Raw genomic sequence first — 24451 nt, forward strand, 5'->3', positions numbered from 1 at the left:
TGACAGAGGAGAAATTGCAGAGATAACCTGGATACCCACTGACAAACAAATTGCTGATGGCTTAACAAAAAAGGGAGTCCCCTCTTTTAAAATTCTAGGATTCACATCTGAACCCAAGGAACAATCTCTCTAATCCTTAAAACACAGTGTCACATAATTTTGTTAAATTCTTCTTTTTCTTTCCCTTTCCCTGCAGATAACCCTTTGATGATGTCTCCTGAAAACTTTCATCAGCACAAGAAAAGAAAGTGGGGAAGTGTTAACATCCCATCCCATTTATCCTGCCCCAGGAAAGAGTGATTATCTCCCCTTATATGAGGAGAGGGCCGCCAAGGGTAAAACCCCGGATGCGACTAGTCAGTTAGATTTTCCCTTTGAGACCAGTCGCACGTGTTAGCGCTTGCTATAATAAAGTTTTATCTCATAACACATTCATGTCTGGGCCTTGGTTATTTCATCTTTAACACGATCTTTTGTCGCAGTCACTGCCACATTTTGATTAGCAATCCTATTTTAGATTGCTTTTGTGTGCTTTGATGAAGCATTTCCTCCCATCGTCTTTCTACAAGTTTCCTACATCTTTGTTCTGCTGATCAATGTTTTTTTGTTTTTTTTAGAGGGGGTGTCCATAATATCACCTTTACATAAAAGGTTCTAAATGTTTAACCATGTGAATATAGTAAGCACATTCATGTGATCTTTTTAAACAACCTTGAAACTTTCATACTGCCCTAAAACTTGTGATAAATCTTAAAGAAATCTAATTTCCAATAAACATTTGCGTGTATGTGATATCGTCACATAGTGTCGAAAAAGCAACCTCAAATGTTGTTCCTCACTGACTGTCTGTTCGCATTAATCCCTCGTGATTTTCTTGTTGGCCCAATTTACTTTTGCTTGGCTTTGATTCCAGTCTCTCTTGGAGGACATCTGCGCTGCCAACTGTCCCAAACTGAAAACTGTTCCTAACTGTCCCAAACTCAAGACTATCCATAAACCATTCCTAAATGTTGTCAACTATCACAAAACTCACTCCATTCCTACAACTGTCAGTAAATCAATTCTAAATATATAAACATTTATTATCCTTTTTTCTGTAGATCAACTTTTCTTTTTTTTTTTATTCTACTTCCTAACACCACACAAATCTGGATAGTATCAGATGTGTGCAGTACTGGAGTCTTTGATGGTATGGTCACATTGAAAGGATTAGGAGAGTTCTTGGATTAATGGGTGTAGAACAGTTGAATTGTCAGGGTTGATTCACAGATGAACGCCAAGGAAATCATGGAAGGAAGTGATAAAAATGAAAGAAGGATAAATAAGGACTTGGCCAGAGTAAAGTTGGTTCGGAAGTTAATTTCTAAAAGTCGTCCAACACATGCCAGCATATAAAACATATGTTAAACTGATATGTATGTATATATATTTTTTTTTATTACATTTTCACCCCAAACAAGGCACGTTGCCACTTTGATGTAGGGGGCTACTATCAGGGACATAAGCTACAGGGGTACTATGTAGGGAGTTGGGCAGCAAGATGTCGATTCACATTACACTTGAACTTCTGCATGTCAGTACAGGTGGGGAAGCAGAGACCCGGAAGGGAATTCCAAAGTCTAGCGGTTCTGGGGAAGAAACTACTGGAGTAGAAGGCTCTTTTACATCTATGGATCTATACTGTGAAGAGATAGGATTTAGCTGTTTGTCGGGGGTATTTACATCGAGGGGGTACAAGTGCTTACAGTTTGTCAGAGCAAGCACTGTTAAAGTACTTGTAGAACGGGCAGAGGGATGCAACATTTCGTCGATGAGACGGAGGCTGAAGTTTAGATGACAGTTCAGGACCTATCAGATTGGTGACTCTCTTTTGAACCTTGTCTAGGAGCGAGAGACTAGTAGCAGATGCACCAGCCCAAATATGACAATGATCTTTCTCTCTCTCTCTCTCTCTCTCTCTCTTTTGTTTTCAATACTTTCGTTACAAATTCTCATCTTTGCATCTTTTTCACAAAGTTGATAAACAAAATTATTAAAACAACAAAAAAGCAAATCTTATTTTAGTTTCTATTTTTATTGTGTCTCCCACTTTCTGCTTGAAGTGCACCACTGACTTTGTTGTGATAAAAGAGATATTTTACCGGGCGAGCATGCCAGCAAAAACAAATCTCCAAAGAGGAAAGAAAGACAAGCCCAACTGGAGACTGTTTACAAAAGCAGGTGAAATTATCGCAACATAAACAATGTATATTATTAGTTGGTGTGACCTCAAACTAATCAAATCTGAATAATATCAAATGAATATGACTCACCTTCTTTTTTTTTTTTTTGTCACATGCTGTTGATGTGTCATTTTATCCCTCAGATGTATTTTCTCTGTGTGTTAGTGTAGTTGTGTGTGTGTGTGTGTGTGTGTGTTATTGTAGTTGTGTGTGTGTGTTATTGTAGTTGTGTGTGTTAGTTATTGTAATTGTGTGTGTGTGTGTGTGTGTTATTGTAGTTGTGTGTGTGTGTTAGTTATTGTAATTGTGTGTGTGTGTTATTGTAGTTATGTGTGTGTTAGTTATTGTAATTGCGTGTGTGTGTGCGTGATGGATAAAATGGAAAATTGGAAACACTTTTCAATCACGAGAATATATGTATATGCCATAAATTTAACTACAGATTTAACAGCTGTTCAGGTTTCTTGAAATCTCTGAAACAGCTACATGGTAAACAGCTGATGATTCTCGTTTTCTATTTAACAATTAAAGTTAAGGTTTTTTATTGTTGTTTTTTTTTCACTGTTATATAGTTTAATTTCTTTTTGTAATTGTGAATTTTCTAGCAGTAAGTCAATTTATGCAAGTGTTAAGTCTGTGCTGTGATATGTTGAACTTAGTATCCCTAGGAATTTAAACTGCACTTTTTGTTTTATTTTAGTATACTTTTTATAAAATACCCAAATCTATTTTAGACATATATATAAATAATTATCTATATTTCTATAAAAATGAGAATGTGTGTGAGTACATTTCTTAACCTATATATACTCAACAAATATTTGATCTACAAACTTGAAATTTGGTATATAGGGTATTCAGACATGTAAAAAATTTAAATCGGTTTTCATCCGAATAAAAGGGGCTAGTAATGGATCAAAATTAGTACTTGGGAGTCATCAGATTTTTATCTGTTTGTCAACTGTTTCATAACTGCGCATGCACAGTTGTGAAACATGACAACTTCTTATGTTAAGAATAAGCAGAATGTGTCAAGCTGGTCTAGTGGGTATCGTACTTTGCTCACTGTCTTTGGGTGTTCGAGTATTTTTTTTTTTTTTACTTAAAAGGAGTGAACTGTTTAGGAAAACATAAAACTCGCACATCTCAGTTTCTTTCCGTTTTTTTTTTTTTACTTAATTTTTTAAAGGAATTTAACACTACATTTACCTATCACATTTCTGTTTATAATATTATAAGAAACCTGCATTAATTAAAACATATTTATGCATATTTTACAACCTGGCAACGCCAAGCAGCCTGCTAGTATATAGATAAAGACCAAATTTATTTTTAAGTATGACAAATAAAAATAAAAAAAACAAGAATCAGGATGAGAATTACGATTAAGAGAAAAAAAATGATGATGCTATTGAGGTTATAGTGAGTGAGAAATAAAGGTATCAAATAGAAAGCACATGAAGTTGAAGATTTCTTCTTTGCTTACAAAGAGAATGTTGCAAAGACTTAAAATGGTTTCCAGACTCTTTGGCTAGTAAGGAGAATGCAACTTAGTGAGAATGGAGAATAAGTCAACACTAAAATTAGAGGCATAGGAACTTATAAGGTGTTCACAAATGGATAACCTATATATGCATCAGCATCACTATTATCCAGTCTTGGTATTTAAGGTGATGCAAGTATCCTGGATACCGAGGTGAGAAGCACCAGACCAAGTTTTTCGCTTGCTTTCCATGTAATCCAATCCATAAGGTTGATACCAGTTATGTTGCAAGCAATTTCATATGCATTAAAACCAGGTTTTACTTGGTCTTCCACACACTCTTGTGCCCAGGGCATCCATGCATCTTATTGAATTGATGCAGGAGGTGGCACGTTATACATGGCCAAATCAGCTAAGACATGGAACACTTACGGCATCAAAAATCACACAAATACAAAGCTTCTTTTTTTTTTTTTTTTTTTTTTTTTTACATGGGAGTCACCACTTATCAAGGCCCAGAGGCCACTCGAGGATAAGGGTTAATAGGTATACATTAGTCATTGTGATTTTAGCATAGTAAACAGTGGGAATTTTGTAACTTGGATTACTTAGGGGGACGATTCAATTAGAACTTGTTCACATTGGACTTTTTCTTTTTTTTTTTTTTTTTCATAGGTATCAACACATTATCAAGGCCAAGAGGCTACTCAAGGATAAGGGTTAAAGAGTGTACAGTAGAAATTGGACAATATAATAATCATTAGTAATGAAAATTTGTTAAATTTGGTATCTTATATGGAACGGCTCATCAAGAACTTATTTACGTTAGACTTGAAGACAACGATATTGTAGTCAGCTTCAAATACAAAATATGATGTGATTTTGAATGTTTAATCACGATTTACTTATAGGGAAAAGTATCTTTATGCCGGATTCACCTGACAAACTTTTGTCTAGCGAGACCTTAGATACTCGAGGACAATGTCTAGTAGGCATTCAAGTTCTTTCCTATGACTTGAAATAGTATTGCATATATACTAGAATAATACCCGTCCCATGACAGGTAAAATTAATTTCCTGAACAGGTTTGCACCACTTTTATCCCCTTTTACAAAGAATCAAATGAAGATATGAGACGCTGAACGTTATTGCAATTTTGATTAAAGTTTATTACATGATTTGGAGTCTAGAAAATATTTCAAATTTCAGGCATAAGCTGAAGTGGTCTTAAGAAGAAAATGAAATTCAGAGAATCTTGCTTAATGGCTATGAAATGATTATACAGGGTGAAACAATAAAATTGTCATCCTAGAAAAGATGATATGATTCCATTTCCATTTGATGAAAACCAGTTTTGTTTTTCTGTTGCAGACCACCTACAGGGTAGAACGATGTGTCACCCTAAAGAAAACAACACTACAGCTTTATTTTAAAACTTTTATTGAAAAAATCAATTCAGATAACTTGATTATGTAGTAGAGCTGACATCTATTCAATGTAGCCACCTTTAGCCTCAGTCACCACCTCAATACAGGTCCGGAACTAGGAGTATGCCTTTTCCACAAGCGTCTGTGGGGTGTCGACGATTAGGCTGTCTTTGGTGTTGTAGGAGGTCATGTTGGTGATGTTCACGACGCATGACCAAATGAATTAGCTGTTCAGATACCTTGTTATAATACATCTTTCTATTCCAGTTACTTCTTTCAAAGAACTGCAAGTTCATGGAATATTCTTCTTACTGACTGTTTTCCTCCTACTTGTAATCATGGTTTTTTGAAGACTAAGATTAATAGGCATTTTCTGTCTTTATGGTAATCATTTTTGTTTTTTGTTAGTTTCTTGCATCAAGTGGTTTCATGTTTTGTCTGGAGTGACTTCCATAAAAAAACAATATTCTTGTTTTTGTTCAAAATAACTTGTACATCAACCAAGAAACGCTTATATATCAGATTAATCTTCTATCAACATTCCTTTTTAAACGGTTCACAATGACTCACTTTTCTTTGCTATTATTTCGTCTTTGTTTGATGCGTTCCATCTGACATTGTGTCTGGCTCACCTGAAGCAGCAAATTAGAATTTCTCAAACTGTCGATCGTTGTACATACAATTGGTTTGGCTGCTGCCCAGGTAAAAACTTTACTGCTGCCAGGACAACCAATATTATCGCAAGTAGCTTACCTCTAAATCTTTTTTTTAACAGGACCCCAGAGACAAGTTCAAGATGAGACCTACTATCTTGGTGTGATCAGGTAAGCAGCACTTCTGGCCTTGTTTGCTTTTCTTTTCTTTTTTTTTGTCATCTTTGTTCTGCATGATCTGAATTTTATTAAAATTCTCAATTTTTAACTCTTTTTCACTGCAAGGTATATTGCCACTTGAACTGTGAGTAAGGCTTTATGTTGCAAGTGAAACAGTCGCATTTGTGAGTGATTTTTTTCCAAGTGGTGACTAGAAATAATAAAACACTTATCTTTTGGTGATTATATTTTTCTTTTTTCACCAACAATCTTCCAAACGTTATTACTGAGTGAAAAATATCTTTTCAACGTTTGTTTTTGTTGATAAAACGAGCAAAGTCAAATTATTTAGATAAAAGTTTAATAGAACAATAATTTTTTTTTAAACGAAGGCTGTTTAAAAAAACACCTGAAGAAACTTTAATGTTTATATGTTCAAATCTCAACATAAAATGCAGTGCATATTTAGAATTACACTTTAAAAAAAAAAATACAAAAAAATCTTTACGATGTATGTACTCACTACTGAACGAAGATGTCATATTCCAAAAATCATGTACGCCTCGCTAGTAACTTCTCTATTTGGCTAGTAAATGAAAATATTTAGTTGTCAGAAGTCAACTAAAGATAAATTTTATCCACAGAGCCCTGGTGAGGGACTACTTTTTACTGTAGTGTCTAACAGGAGACTGTGGGGTGTTGAGCAGCAAAATGTCTGTCCACATTACATTTAAATTTCTGTATGTTGGTACAGTCAAGGAAGCAGGAAACTGGCATGGAATTCCAAAGTTTAGTAGTCTAAAGGCAAGAATTATTAGAGTAGAAAGCTTTCCTGCATCTAGAGACATCAACAGTGAAGGGGTGGGATTTTGCTGCTTGTCAGGTTAGCTGAGAGTTGTTGGCTGCCTCTCTTTAGCTGAGACCTCTGCAGACTTGAACCAGTCTCAGTTCCAAAAGCAAACATTAAAAACTCAAAGGTCAACCATAATGCCTGTCTTTAATGTTTCAATCTATGTTTCCAGTTGGCTACCCTTGCACGTCTTGCAGACATGTTTATGAATTCCTCCTCGGGGTGTCGAAGAATGTGACCAAACCAGCAAAGTCTCCTTTTTCAAAGAGTCTCTCTAATATTGATGGTGTTGCATCAGATGCTGCAGTTTCCAATTTGTTCAGAGACACAGACGGATGTCTAAATGTATTGAATGGCAAAACATGTGAAGATTTTTGTTCAATTTGGTTTCGATGTTGTATGGCATATCAATCCTTTTTGTGTTTTGTAATGCTAAATTCGGTCATTATGGTAAAAGTTTATATCTTCAAATATTTATTCAAGTTATTGGTTTTATTTTTTTTGTAGAGGAAAATTGTTGTCTTTGTTTTTTACTTTACAGAACATGATTGCATTTTGCAAAGAGAAATGATAAAAAGAAACAATAACATTAATGCTTGGTGCAGTTTAGGTCAGGAAGCCAGTATCTTCAGCAAGTATGATCTGGTCTCACAGATGTCCAGCAATATTGTGTGGATCAGTGCTTGGTATATCTCTGCTATTGCATCGACGGTAATATAGTGATTCTCATGTCTTCGTAAGGAACTTTGTTTGTGTGAGTTCGTTCTTTATGGACTCTAAAACGGCTGGACCAATTTTTATGAAATTTCACACAAAGGTATTTTATGTGTCTGGCAGTGTTTTTAGATAGGTTTTGTATAGAAATGTCTTTGAAAGTATCGATAATCAAAATATTCTGATGAAGGAAAAGGAGATTTTGACCAAAGTTAACACCTTACACAGCCTAACATCACAAGTGCATCTGAAAAGTTTTATTACCATGCGAGTTGAAAGCCCGACACATAAAATCAACAGTAGGTTCTTTGATATGACAGGGGCGCATTCAAAATAAAAAATATTTTTTTGTTTAGAGCACAATTTAAGCATGATACTTGACTTCTACATTTTAAACTTTAATTCAAGCCATCTATAAATATAAAAGGGAAAATGTATGTGTGTTCGCTTTTTCTGTATGTCTACAAAAGGCTTCTTTCAGAAGCGGTTGCTTGCTTCACAACTTTTTAAAACTTTTTGTATCACATATAAATCGTAATATCTCACCATTAACAACGAAGCTCGCCTGTCTATTTAATTTGCTCGATTTCAGGAGGATAAATATTCAACATCTGTCGCTCGCCGCATGTGGGTTAGTCTTTTTCCTATAAGATCTTGGGAAAATAAAAATTTAAAAAAAGCGTTCCGCAGTAAATGAATACTATCCTGCAGTCAAACTTGACCTCATTAACTCATTAAAACAGGCACCTATTAAATCCAAGTAATTAAATAAATTCAAATGTGTTTCCGTTAGCATCTCGTGGTGGGGCAATGGTTAATGTTGCACATTTTTTTTTTCACACTTTAATTTACAACTTTGCCTCAACGGTTCGGGTTCGATCCTCATACTTACTTTTTTTTTTTAACCCTCCCCACCCCCAGTGTTTCCACACACACCTCCAAACACCTGGGCAACGCCGGGTACCCCTTGCTAGTTTAATATAAAAAATAATTTTATAAAATCAATGGTTGGTTCTCTACAGTGCAATGTAGACTACAATGTATTGTGGACTAAGTCACTCGGGGAGGCATGTCAAGCTTCCTCCCAGTGCACCATTATGGGCCCCTGACTAAAGCAGGCAATTAATCGATTTGATTAAAAATGGGCGATTTCACTGATTTCGATGACAAATAAAAAATATGGGAGTGTGAAACATCTGTTGATCATCATTCAATCTTGGGTTAGGTTGATGCCAACTATGTTAGCGAAGAAGTTGAATTTTAACAAGGTTGTTTAGGTTCTTGTTCAGAATTTCCCCTATATTATAATCAAAAATAAAGAAAAATGATGTACATACCCATGGTGAAATGAAAATATCATATTCCAAACATTACAGGAATTGATCAAGTAATTTTATTTTTAAATAAGAAATTCAAATTGGGTTTGTATTACTATACACACAGATTCAAAAAAGTGGTCAAAAACAAACATATAACAAATAAATGTTATCAAGAGATCGATAAGTTACTTTTCTACTTAACTGAATACTTTTTTAGTATTTCTATTTAATGTGTTTATTCAGCTTGAAAAACATACAGTGCTTACCGATGTATTGGAAAATTTAAAATGACGCCCAACTCTCTCTTGAACATGGTAAGTTTGCGAAAATGAGTTAAAAATAAGAAACTATACAAAATACTGTTAGAAACCCACCGAATATATGTCAGCCCATGTCATGGTAAAATATTGAGTTTAAAATTTTCCAGTACATCAGTGTTTTTCGAGCTGAATAAACATGTTACATTAAATAAAAACACTAAAAACGTATCCAGTTAGGTAGAAAAGTAACTTATCTTTTGTTTTGTTATCTATTTGTTATATATTTGTTTTTTGACAACTTTTTTGAATCTATGTGTATAGTAATACAAACCCTTCAAATCTTTTGTAACCGAAGAGCAACTATCTTGTCCACCATTTTAAAAACAATTATTTTTATCAAAGAGATAGTTCAACAATACTTTAAACTTGCAAAATTTATGTTGTAATGTCTTTGAATTTTCATAAAAAACTTAAAAATGATTTTCTTTATGAAAATAAAACTGCTTGATTAATTAACATGAATTTTAGAATATGATATTTTTGTTTTATCGCGGTTACATAAATCATACAAATTTTTCTTATGTTTTTTAATATAGGGAGAATTCTGGACAAGAACCTGGTTTTATCATTATTATTATTGATGTTTTTCCGTTTTATCCAAGAATTTTAAATATTATTTTATATAGAATTTTGATATTAATATAGAATTTTGATATTTAATATAGAAGTTTGATATGTAATATAGAATTTTGATATTTAATATAGAAATTTGATTTTTTTTTTTTATCAAGGCCCGGAAGCCACTCAGGGATAAGAGTTATTGCAAGTACAGTACGTTAGTGTGGAGATTTGATGAAGTGTTTACTTAAGGGGGTGGTTCATTAGGAATTTGTTAACGTTGGACTTGAAGACATCCAAGTTGTAGTCAGGTGGGAAGCAGGCAGATGGAACAGAGTTCCACAGGCGTGCAGTTCTAAGAAAGAAGCTTTGTTCATGGAATCCACGTTTTGATTTAGGCACAAATTAAGAGTGGGGGAAATTTTTCACAGTGGATTCAGCTAGACGGGTGTTTTTCGTGAAAGATTGGCGAGGGGGGACCAGAGATTGGAGTTCAGTCGAGCACCTGCCATGGAAATAACGATAAAACAAGGATAGGCTCGCAAAGTCTCTTCTGTGGGAGAGAGGTTGCAGGGTAGAGAAAAGGGCATCCCCCACTAAGCCACGAAGTCTATTTTGTACTCTGTCAAGGCAAGATAGGCTATTTTTAGCAGCTCCTGCCCAGTTTGATATTTAATGTAGAAGTTTGATATTTAATGTAGAAGTTTGATATTTTATATAGATTTTTGATATTTTATATAGATTTTTGATATTTAATATAGAATTTGGATATTTAATATAGAATTTGGATATTTAATATAGAATTTGGATATTTAATTAATAATTTGGATATTTAATAAATAATTTGGATATTTAATAAATAATTTGGATATTTAAAAATAAAACAAAATCATTTTGTTTTTATAGTTGTTAATCATGTTTATAACAATTTAAGAAATAATATTTTTTATCAAACAGACTGCAGCCATTTATGTGTTGATCAAACATTTTTTGACATTAGTGAAGAAAAAATAATTTGGCTCAATCGTGTATTCCTCCGTCACAAAATAATTTATGACCTGATTCTCATACCCAACTAAAATCGGAAGAAATTACCTACATACATGTTTCTGTCACGGAAATTTATAATATACCTATAGTGCCACTCCCGGCTGGAGATAATGTATTTTGGTGATAGTAATGTGTTTGGACATTGCCAAGAACAGCGCTAATAATTAATAGAAACATGATTAAATTGGCAAATAAAAAAAATGGATAAAAACATGAATGGATCAGTTAGCAAGAGCTAATTCGATAACAGCATTTGGAGAATAAAACGAGAAAGCATGAATTAATATATTATATATGTGTGTATAATCAACAATTTTACGGAAATGTAAAATATACTTTGAAAGACTGAAGTTTTAAAATTCTTGGATAAAACAGAAAAACATCAAAAAGTTTTTTTCAGAATTCAGTTTTGTGTGTGTGGACTTAGTTTCTAGGTAGCTTTCACTGGAGATATAGCAGCAGACTTAATGAAAATTTCAGCATGGGGCATTCCAGACTTCTAGGATGGGTGTTCAAGGCTGAGAGATGAGGCATATCGCAGGTGTCACCCAAAAGAACTCTGAACACGTTGACCAATTCACTGTTTTTTTATAAGAATTTCTCAGTTTGCATCGACTTGTTAATCTGACACAAGATTGTTACTTTTTGAGTTTAAGATTATTTTTATGGGTTAAAAAAAATTTCAGTTAACACATTCCTGTAAAAACTAACTTGCTTTTGAAATTGACAAAGAAAGCGAATGCAAACCAAAAGGAGAAAGAAAGAAAGTAACTTATTCAAATGATTTGCTTTTTAGCATTCATCATTAAGCATTTACCATTTGTTGGAATCGCTTTATGATTCCACTACATATCTTTCAAATCCACAAATCTAATGCATTATCTAAATTCCAGTCACAGAAATTATAAATATATCTTTTAAATGTGTAAATCGAATGTTTCAAATGTATTTTTTATTCAATGAAAATAAGATCATTTTAACAATAAAATTTGTTTTTTCTGGTTTTGTTTTAGGGCAAAAAACAATGAATTGACTGCAGAGATTGCGAGGTTGAAAAAAGAAGTTGAAAGTTTGAATGAAGAAAATTCACGATTTCTGTCCTATGAAAAAAGGTTTGATTTTGTTTTTTCTTAGCCATATATAACAAATATTTTACGAGGCAACCATATCAAACACGCAAACACAAAGAAATTGCTAACAGTGGTTATAGCTAGGTGAGTGTTTGCCATTTTTTACAGGGAGAGACCATAGAGTGAAGCACCTGCCATGAAAATAAAGATCAAACAGAGGCTCATTATGTCTCTTCTGTGAGAAAGAAAAGGCCATCACCCACTAGATTCTGAAGTTGGTTTTAAATCTTGTCAAAGCAGAAAAGGGTGCTCTGAGCAGCTCCTCCTCAGATGTGGCAATGGTATACCATCATTGGACGCATTTGGTTCTTGTATAGGTAGAGAATTGCATTAGAGGTGAGATACTTTCTGGAGCAGTGGAATGATCCAGCCATTTTTCTAGTGGCCTAGGCAACACATTTGATGACATTCTTTTCAGATCAGAAGTGATGATCAGTTCCAGAAGCTTGTCAAGGGAGGTATTTCCTCAAAACGAAAGTCATATCAATTGTAGCCAATTGAGGATCAGAGTGGTGGTGATGAAAAGAGGTTGGTTTTGAATGCATTACGATTAACCATTTTCCCCATTGCACCATGTGCTCAAGGTCAGAAGAGACAAAATCAGATCTTGGTCATTGCTAGCCTTTGAAGTTTTGTCATAGATAAGTTTCATCTGCATAAATGTGATTTGGAAGATCATTAATGCAGATAAATAGTTGGGCTGAGAATAGAACTCTGGGAACAGCCGGCATTGATACTATGAGTAGCAATACACATGAAAACATTTAAATGTATGCGTGTGTATTGATACTACGAGTGTTTTTTTTTTCTTTTAAATTACTTTTTTTAGTAGAATTTTTAAAATAGTATTTAATTAATAAGATATAAAGGGAGTTCCACAAGTCGTGAACACATTTGGACATTAAATATCTCAATAACTATTAAGGATATAAAAAGCATGCCAATATATATATATATATATATATATATATATATATATATATAATCATTAATATTAAAGTTAAACTTGATAAATTTATCCTTAAAAATCATGTCACTTTCATTTAATATATGATATAAAATCTTCAAATTTGTCCAAGACTTCTGGAACAGCATATACTTTGATCAGTGAATTATTACCAAAGTTTATAAAAGTACTAGTGGGATCATAAAATACGGTTAAAAAAGTAAAAAAAAAAAAAACAGGACTTGGGTGCCATCAGTCAGACGCAAAACCGAAAGCAAAATTTTGTAAGCAAATAAAAATATTTTTTAAATGCTGTGCATGCGAACTCACATAACTCAAGTCAGTAAACGAATGCAATACCGAAGGGCTCACGAGGACACAGATGTTATCACCTTGCAAATTTAGCTTTTTAAAACAAAAGAACTAAACGATCATTAGCAAATGCACGGTTTGCAAACAGCAACGAAAGCAAGGCTTTTATCTGACCCCCATTCAAATAAAACAATATTTCTACACAAATCAATTTACGAGGTTTTTCCTATTTTTTGATATTTTGTGTCCAAGAGATCGCTCTTTCTAACAATACCATGTTCATACCTGTATGATGCGGATGACAAAAATTTTTAGTGGGCTTACAAACACACATACAGACGACTGAGATTTCTATAATAGAAGAAAAGGCTAACTTCTATTGAGGAAAGACAGGAATTTTTGTTTTTGAGGATTGAGCTCACATGACTAAAATAAAGTGAGCAAAGGGAGCTATGATGCAGCTTGATATATCGGTTGGAAACAGATGAATGATTCTGGGTGTACAGCATTCACACGAGACAGGTTGAACTAGCTTCCACCAAAGAAGGAAGTGTGAAGGGAATATACAGTCACAGGTGGTCTCCAGTAGCCTGTGATGTTTGGTGCATTTTTGGTCAGGAAGCTAGTATCTTCAGACAGCCTGCTGATCTGGCAGCACAAGATGCCTCAACAGGTATTATCACTCCAGGTCAAAGTGGATCTAAGAGCAATGGTAACTAAAGAGCAACTCCACATTCCCCCCAACACCCAAATGGAGCCGCACCACTGAATGCTTGGAATTATTATAACAGACCTATGCAACTCTAGGATTGTTTAGTTTGAGAAGGCTATTATTGTTTCTAGAAGAATTTAAATGTAGCACCATATTGGGTTGGTGTCTTGAAAGGCATCCAGCCTATAAAAATCTTGCCTCAATTTTGAAAAGTAGAAAATGACTTTGGTACTTTCAACAACCTTATAAGTCTCACTTTCCTTATTTTGTTCTTTAGTTCTCACATTCAGCAACGTTTCTCACAAAAGAGGAAGAATTGCTGTTTTCGGGTTCAGAATCTATCTGTATAACATTTCTCGTGGCTAGGATTTTACCTTAAAGCGTTTTTTTTTAACTTATATCAAGTGGTTTCATATTGTGTCTGGAGTAATTTTCATAAAAAAAAGGAACTAACTTGCAAAGAAATCTGACTAGTGATTAGTTTGGAAGTTCACTTTCTAAAATCTGTTCAACAATGAACATTAAACCAAATAGGAGGAGGAGGGGGAGACGGAAATGTTATGATTGTTTAAAAGAATTTCTTTTAGTATAAATTAATTTTTCATTTTGTTTATGTAAAATGGAACTCTCCTTTTGAATATTGTTTTGTCAGATTTTTTGAAGTTTTCAAATGACTAAACAGATCGCAAAGACAAATACGTAATTGGAGATAAGTGTTGGGTTAGTAACACCTGAACAGGACAAAAGGGTATGAATTTTGGAATATACCTGGTAGGCGTTAGGGTGGGCTATATTTAGTTTTAGGCATCAGTTAAATATTCTCCAAATTTTTCTCTTGTGTATTTTGAAAGATTTTTCGAAAACAGAATATAGGAAGAATCTTCCATTTGAAAATAAAAATGCTTCAGGTTTGCGTCAATTTTGATTCATAGTCATTAGACATTAAGAAAGATTCATAGAATTTCAATTCCTTCTGAAGACCCTTTAAGCTTAAGACTTAAATTTAAGTTAGTTTCTAGGATCAAAATCATGTAATGGATTTTAATTCAAATTGGAATAAAGATTATAAATCATCACCAAAAGTGTTGATTTTTGATGGAGATATTCCTGAATTTTAAGTTCAATCGTGACAAATACTTTGAACTAGTTTGATAATTGGTCAAGTGATGTGGACTGTAGCATTAACACAAACAAACATAATTCTAAACCTAATTGAAAATATAACCTCCTTGGCAAAGGTGATGAAACACTTGTCTAAAAAAACAAAATGATTTGGAATCAAATGTTTTTATAACAATGTATGAACTATTGATTTTTTTTTTTTTTTTTTTTCAAACTATTTTCAGTGCAATTAAAATAACTTGCAATTAGGTTCTTAAATCTAAAAGGGTTTTCTTTCTTTCAGAGCAGAAGCTTTGGCTGCTGAAATCCGAGATTTACAAGGCGAACTTGGTGATTATAATACGGTAAGAATATTTTCCGGTTTTCTTTATAATGCAGACGATTTGTGCTCATAATTTTTCATTCAAAATTATAAATAGAAAAAAAAATATATAAATAAAAATGTAAAAAAAAAAGCATCAATAATTTACAAGATTTTACAGATTTCATTCTATGAATATTTTTTCTTTTTTTGCTCACATTTACTCGAACAAGGCATATCATCGCTTGGACATAAGGAGCTACTATTTGGGACCATGCCTAGGAAAGATTAACAAGATGCTGGTTTACATTACATTTTATCCTGTGAATATTATCAATGTTAAATAAAACTGTTTCTTTTTGACTTCCACTTTCTATTTATCTATCTATATATCTATAAAAGTGAGAATGTATGCGTGTGAAAGCTAGGTACTTTCAAGGTTTAAGCAGTTTAGAATGACACTATGAATGGTGTGGAATTTGGTGGAGGTTGCAGAGCTGTGCAGGTGATTGGGGGTGTTTGCTTATAATACGGGATGGATAAGCACAAAGCAAAATAAGCATTATACAGATGCGAAAGATGGGGGAAAGCAGGGTGGATAGTGATGTGTTGGGTGGTGGTTGTAATTAATTAGTCGTGACCTGTAATGGGTCAGGTAGTAGTGTTAGAGTGCGTGATTAGTTGAGTGGAGGTGGGGTATTTTAGATGGATGTTTTTGTTGCTGAGGAGGTAATATTTTTAAATAGTTGGTGTTACACTAAGAGCATTTGATTATTTTTCTCAGGTTTTGCAGTTATTGGTAAGGAATTATTTAGTGGATATGGAGAATAGGGGTTAAATATTTACAGGTACTGGGTTTGATGTTTCTCAGTTAATAAGTGTAGAGTAGAGTTAAGAGTATAAGGAAAGTGGGGTATCCAAATAATTAAGACTAAGGGGTTATGGTAGCATTATGAGGTTTTGTGCTGTTTAGTTAGGGTTAAGTAATATGGGTGGTTATAAATAGGGGTGTTTGGTGATGAGACAAAATGGATAATTAGATATGTGTTATGGCTCGCAAATAGCCACGGGAAGAACAGAACAACGGATAACAGTTTAAAACATGTATTACATCAAAACAGCAGAAAGGTTACAAATGGAAAGTGTTGGTAATTCACTGGGTATGTCAGGGTTGCTCTGGAATTAGTTCATTTGGAGGGTGGTTCCACCACAACAATATGGAGTTATCCGGAGGTGAGGGGGGGACGATTAGAAGTGGGATGATTGATGGTTGTAGGTGGCTAGATTAGGTGTAGTGATAGTGTTAGAATGTGTAGTTATTAAATTGATAATTAGGTTAAGAGGTTATATTGGAGAGACTTTAGTAGGGTGTGAAGTTGCTGAGGGTTTGTAGTGTCTGCAGATAATTGCCATTTCATTTCTCATATTTAATAATTTATCTCTATCTTTGAAATTAATAATAACAAATTTTTCATAGAGACAGAAGAAACAGAGGGAGTTTAAAGATTTACAGGTGCTAGATTTTTTTTAAGAATCTCCCAGTTAATGGTAGATTTGAGATAATTTTTAATCAGGTTTTAGTAGTGGATAGTCAGTGAGATTTTGTTGGGGGTCGTTAGGGTTATTAAAGGAGCATTTATGGGCTTTAAATGAAGTTCCAGCTAGTCTGGTGGAGTACTTTTTGTCATGAGGGTTTTCCAGAGGGGCGATAGTAGCCTTGTATAGTACTTCTGTTTGTAGGCATTGATGTTTGAGTGGACAGCTTAATTTATTTAGGCAGTTGCAATTTTTTGTGTTATTTTTATAATTGTGGTCATTGTTGTTGTCGTAAAGTATTCTGTCACGTTTTTTTAATAATTCTTTCTAGGTTGTCACTACAACTATAACTGAGTTTTATGGTGCATTTATTGAAAATTTTGTGTAAGATGTTGTTTGGGGGGAAGTGGGTTTTAATTAATTTGAAGAATTTTTTTCACAGTTTAGTTTTGGTCATTATATTTAGGGTGGGAGTGTGAACCACATAATTTTTCTAGGTCTGTGTTTTTTATTGTGCTTGTTGGGTGGTTTCAGTTTAGTATAGTATAGTATGAGTGTATCATTAACCACATCCCCAAATCTATTAAAAAAAGAATCAGCACTAACTTATCAAAACCTGAAATATTTAATAAATACAAGCCCTTTTATGAGACAGCCTTAAAAGAAAGTGGATACACTGTTTAAACCTTGAAAGTACCTAGCTTGATTAGCGTTCACAAACATCACCATACCCTCCTTAGCCCTTGCCTGCATACCTTTTAACACACTACCCCCCTTTTTTTCTCAACCTCCCTCACACCACACAAAAAAATCACCACTTGAAACCCCCAAACTCTCCTATTTCTTCCAATTAATAACTCTACGTTTCTCTAACTTTTAATTCTAAATCTTACCTAAAGCATGTAATTGCTGCAAATAAACAATAGAAAGTACACTAAATGCAACTATCCAGCCCTCGATTTGACCAACCACCATATTATAAATTAAATACCCCAAATTCCCAGGGAGTTCATATTAATTAAGTAGGATGTATGTTAAAAATACATTTAACTGGCTGTGTCTTAACAATGCAGTTGGAAGAAATACTCCCCCAACAACCACACGGTTAACCCACCTTCAAAACTTAACCCCACACCAGCTATCTTTTAACCCAACTGACCAGTCTCCAACACCCACATGTATGCTTCCTTTCTTTCCTCCCCTCTCCTTCATGTTACCCCCTCTCTTTCATATTTTTTCCTTTCTAGTCTTCCTGTTTATATATTCTTACTTTTTCATATATTTCCAACCCAAAATCTACGAACTAAGCCTAAAAAAACACTTTTTCTTTTCCTATCACTCTAGCTTTGTACAATCTGATGAGGCAAACAGAAAAATGTTTGCTGAAGCAATCGTAATGGACTAAGTTAACACTTAAGGTAGTAAAATAAAAACATATCCAGCTCTACTGACGTATTGAGCACTTTTTATCCTGTTTTTACCACTTTTACCTCTCAGTTGATATATATATATACCAGGTTAAAGAGTGATAACCAATAAATTTAACAAAGTTTTTAAGAGTGCTCAAGAAAAAAAAGAGCAAGATTTTTATTAATATAAACAAATGGTTGGTTAAAACCAGAAGTCTTCATCAGGCAATTTAATAAAAAGTTGCTTTTCACAGAAGAAACCAGTCCTCAGGACTTGAGGACTGTTTTTTCTGTGGAAAGCAACTTCTGGTTTTAACCAACTGTTTGTCCAAAACATCAGCATGTCCTTTTTCATGACCATCTAAATTTTTTATAATAATAAAAATATGTGTATATAACATGGGGTGGAATGATAAAACTGTCACCTTAGAAAAAAACGACATGATTCCATTTTCTTTTGATGAAACCCAGTTTTCTTATTCTGTTGCAAATCATCTACTAGTTAACCAGTGTTGCACAAATCCCAAGAGCGATAGGAGTCTTCTACCATGTCTGAAAGTGACACAGTGTTCAACGAGTGAGATCGGAGATATGCTGCTGTACAACTCATGCTCTCTACTAATCCAAGTTATGACAACAGGACCATTGCCAGCACTCTAAAAATGCATCACTGGATTGCTACAAATAACAAGGATGTGCCCAGGGTGATGCAAACAAAGTTTCTGGCCATGTTTATGGTCTGGTTTCAAGTGAGGGCCAAATCATGCTATCTCGCATCTTCAAAGTCAGCTAGAAAATCAACACCAAAATGTACCTGAATGTGCTGAAGAGTGTGGTTAGGGTTAGGGTTGAATGTGCTGAAGAGTGTGGTTAGGGTTAGGGTTGAATGTGCTGAAGAGTGTGGTTAGGGTTAGGGTTGAATGTGCTGAAGAGTGTGGTTAGGGTTAGGGTTGAATGTGCTGAAGAGTGTGGTTAGGGTTAGGGTTGAATGTGCTGAAGAGTGTGGTTAGGGTTAGGGTTGAATGTGCTGAAGAGTGTGGTTAGGGTTAGGGTTGAATGTGCTGAAGAGTGTGGTTAGGGTTAGGGTTGAATGTGCTGAAGAGTGTGGTTAGGGTTAGGGTTGAATGTGCTGAAGAGTGTGGTTAGGGTTAGGGTTGAATGTGCTGAAGAGTGTGGTTAGGGTGAGGGTTGAATGTGCTGAAGAGTGTGGTTAGGGTTAGGGTTGAATGTGCTGAAGAGTGTGGTGATTCTCTGATGCAATCAGGTGGCTGCTGGCAGATCCTGGGTGTGGCAGCAGGACTCTGCATTGGTCCCAAGTCCAAAGAGACCCAGGCTTTCCTTCAGAAGGAGTGCTACGACTTTGTATTCTTCTCTCACTGCCCCCCCTCCTCCCCCAACCTGAACCCGCTGGAATACTTCATTTGGTCATACGTTGAAGAACATCACCAACATTATTTTTGATGTAATGAAATATATGCCCTTGCTCCATTTCAGAAAAGGAAAAAGTAGTGGCATAGCATTATGAAAGAGTAGGACTATTTTTAATTTTTTATAACCTCATATAGCCGTTAATATATTTAAAAAGATATGATGCAATTCACTTTTCATTTGTAACAAATGTGTCTGTTATAGTTCAAATATGGATGAGAATCTGAAACGAAATTATTGTATTTTATTGAGATTATATGTATTAATTAATATAAGTGTTTTTTCTATGGTGTGAGAGGTTTAACATGTCTAAAATTAAATTATGTTCTTTTAATAGCAGTTTACTTATTAATGGCGATACATTATAGAAACCTCCACGTTGTTTTAATTGGGCTTGAATTTGCGATAAGCGCTGACTCAAGAAATCTCCATCATGGTTTATTTGAAACGAATTTAACTATTTTTGCTTGTTTGAAATCAAAAGTATGATTATGCTGCAATGGATGAGAGAATAATGCATTCAGAGAATTGCTATTTTTTATATTTTATGTGCATTGAGCATTTTCTCTAATCTACGTTGGATTTCACCAACATATATATGATGGCAATTTTGGCAAGAAATAGCATATTTGCTTGCATTGGAAATTGTTTTGTTTTGGAGATGTTTTGTTGTTTTTAATGTTTGTTTCATTGTTTGTGATGTGGTTTGTATCATTGTAATTCCTAGTTTGTTATATATATATATATATATATATATATATATATATACTATGATATAAAACTCACTTTGTGTGTGTTCAATTTATAATAAAAGAAGAATTACCATTTATGATTACTGCAAATCATTTTTTCATTCACATATTTTAAAACTAAACTTTAATCAGAAGTGACTTTTCCAGGGCATTCATCATCAATCCCAAATATCAGCAGATGTGATATTGTGTAACAAACACAAAGGGAATTTGATGAATGACATTAGCATTTTTTTTTTTTTTTTATTGCAAATTAGTCCACCGGGAAAATTATTCCTCGTAATATATAATCATCAATAGAGAATTGATTCTATAATAATACATATGCAATCTGCATAAATTAAAATATCATGTTTAAGCGTATTGTACGACTGAGTAAGGTCGGGCTGCCAGCTAGTGTGTGTATGTATATATATATATATATATATATATATATATACATATATATATATACACACAAACACTAGATATATATATATATATATACACACACTAGATATATATATATATACACACACTAGATATATATATATATATATATATATATATATATACACACTAGATATATATATATATATATATATATATATATACACACTAGATATATATATATATATATATATATATATATATATATATACACACTAGATATATATATATATATATATATACACACTAGATATATATATATATATATATATATATACACACTAGATATATATATATATATATATAGACACTAGATATATATATATATATATATATATAGACACTAGATATATATATATATATATATATATATAGACACTAGATATATATATATATATATATATATAGACACTATATATATATATACACACACTAGATATATATATATATATACACACACTAGATATATATATATATACACACTAGATATATATATATATATATATATATACACACTAGATATAGATATATATATATATATATATATATATATATACACACACACACTAGATATAGATATATATATATATATATATATATATATACACACACACACTAGATATATATATATATATACACACACACTAGATATATATATATATATATATATATATATATATATATATACACTAGATATATATATATATATATACACACTAGATATATATATATATATATATATATACACTAGATATATATATATATATATATATACACACTAGATATATATATATATATATATATATATATATATACACTAGATATATATATATATATATATACACACTAGATATATATATATATATATATATATATATATATATACACTAGATATATATATATATATATATACACACTAGATATATATATATATATATATATATATATATATATATATATATACACTAGATATATATATATATATATATATACACACTAGATATATATATATATATATATATATATATATATATATATATATACACTAGATATATATATATATATATATATACACTAGATATATATATATATATATATATACACTAGATATATATATATATATATACACACTAGATATATATATATATATATATATATATATACACACTAGATATATATATATATATATATATATACACACTAGATATATATATATATATATATATATACACACACTAGATATATATATATATACACACTAGATATATATATATATATATATATACACACACACTAGATATATATATATATATATACACACTAGATATATATATATATATATATATACACACTAGATATATATATATACACACACTAGATATATATATATATATACACACACTAGATATATATATATATATATACACACTAGATATATATATACACACTAGATATATATATACACACTAGATATATATAGTGATGATCATATTTATTGGCACGGTAAAATAAAAGTTAAATTTTGTCTAATAAATTCTAAAAAAGGGATTAAATTAAAGAAAATAACAAAGTATATTATGTATTTTTAACTGGCCTTTCCGATGCAGCAATCGGATTTTAGAAAAAATAAATAACAAAGGAACAACAAACATAATTGCAAAAAACCCTTGTTCAAAATTATTGGCACGATTTATTTAATAATCAATTGTATAGCCTTTGGCCTTGATTACCTTCCTCAGTCGCTTTTCATAGTTTACAACCAAATTGTTGCACTCTTCAGTAGTAATTTTAGCCCACTCTTCCTGACAATAATCCTCCAATTGAATAAGATGCTTAGGCTTCCTTTGCATTACCCTCAATTTTAATGTTCTCCATAAATTTTCAATTGGATTAAGGTCTGGGCTTTGTGATGGCCACTCCAAAACATTAATATGATTGTCCTCAAGCCATTTCTTAGTCAGTTTAGCCGAATGCTTTGGGTCATTATCTTGCATGAACCACCAACGACGACCAAGTGAGAGCTCTTTAGCAGAGTCTTTCAGGTTTTCATCCAATATTTTAGCATAATCTTCCTTTTTTATGCTACCTGTGACCTTAACAAGTCGCCCTGGTCCAGAGGCAGCAAAGGATCCCCAAAACATCAAACTGCCTCCACCGTGCTTCACTGTGGGTATGGTGTTCTTAGGCAGGAAAGCTTCGCCAGATTTTCTGTAAATATAAGACACTTTATTATGGCCAAATAACTCTATTTTCGTTTCGTCAGTCCATAGAACACGTTTCCAGAATGCAACATCTTTATCAATATGACGTTTTGCAAAGGCTAGCCTTGCTTTCAGGTGCATAGGCTTCAATAAGGGAGTCTTTCTCGGACGACATGCTTTTAAACCAGCTCTCTTCAAAACTCTACCAACTGTATGTCGAGATACATTCACTCCAGAGGTGCTCTGTTCATCAACAATCTCCCCAACAGAGATCCTTGGGTTTTGTTTTACTTGTCGAACAATTTTCCGTTCATCTCTTGGGGAAAGAATCCTTTTTCTCCCTCTACCCTCTAAACTCATAACGTGGCCTTGCGATTTGAACTTGTTTATTATGGCTCTGACAGTTGAATTGGGAAGGTTTAGCTTCTTTGAAATCTTATCATAGCCCTCCCCATTGGTATGGCATGCTACAACAAGCTTCCTGATGTCTTCGCTGTGTTCCTTAGTTTTAACCATGGCGATTGAAAATTATAATTTAGTCACTTATAATAGTTTAAATAAATCGCTATCTAAAAATTATCTGAAAAAAATTATTCACTGAATTAGCGTTAAACAAGCATAATATGGCTATAAAAAAGTTCAGAAAGCACGTAAACCGGAAATTGATTGATATTATACTGATACTAAAAGAAAAACAAAGCCGTGCCAATAATTTTGAACAAGGGTTTTTTGCAATTATGTTTGTTGTTCCTTTGTTATTTATTTTTTCTAAAATCCGATTGCTGCATCGGAAAGGCCAGTTAAAAATACATAATATACTTTGTTATTTTCTTTAATTTAATCCCTTTTTTAGAATTTATTAGACAAAATTTAACTTTCATTTTACCGTGCCAATAAATATGATCATCACTGTGTATATATATATATATATATATATATATATATATATATATATATACACACACTAGATATATATATATATATATACACATATATATATACACACTAGATATATATATATACACATATATATATACACACTAGATATATATATATATATATATATATATATATATATATTACACACTATATATATATATATATATATATATATATATACACACAGACATTACAGAAAAGAATAGACACTAAGATAAATATTTTTTCTAAGATTAATAAATGCTTATTTATATTTACGGATAAGAATAGTGCTGAAATAATTTAAAGTATCTCATTAAAATTACATCTAACAACATTGAAGCATGTCACGAACCAAAGGAGCATCAGACCTATCAGAATTTCTGCAAGGAAGAATCCTGGGTCAACATGAAGTTGATCTTAATCAATGCAAAATAGCAGGAAATCTTTCAATACCCTTTTCTACTGTTAATAGTGATCACACAAACCTCAGGCCCTCT

General features: G+C 32.6%; 1 protein-coding gene across 1 annotated transcript in view; it reads left to right on the forward strand.

Moving 5' to 3' along the window:
• LOC145296649 (intraflagellar transport protein 74 homolog) overlaps positions 1-24451 on the forward strand; it is a 229213-nt gene that overhangs the window by 79970 nt on the left and 124792 nt on the right. The window contains exons 6-8 of the mRNA XM_080142582.1: positions 5908-5956; positions 11769-11867; positions 15261-15321. Coding sequence (XP_079998708.1) covers positions 5908-5956; positions 11769-11867; positions 15261-15321 — 209 coding nt within the window. The remainder of the gene's footprint in view (positions 1-5907; positions 5957-11768; positions 11868-15260; positions 15322-24451) is intronic.

This window comes from Euprymna scolopes, chromosome 17, assembly GCF_053919585.1.
Source record: "Euprymna scolopes isolate OS-2025 chromosome 17, ASM5391958v1, whole genome shotgun sequence".
Classification (NCBI taxonomy): Eukaryota; Metazoa; Mollusca; class Cephalopoda; order Sepiida; family Sepiolidae; genus Euprymna; species Euprymna scolopes.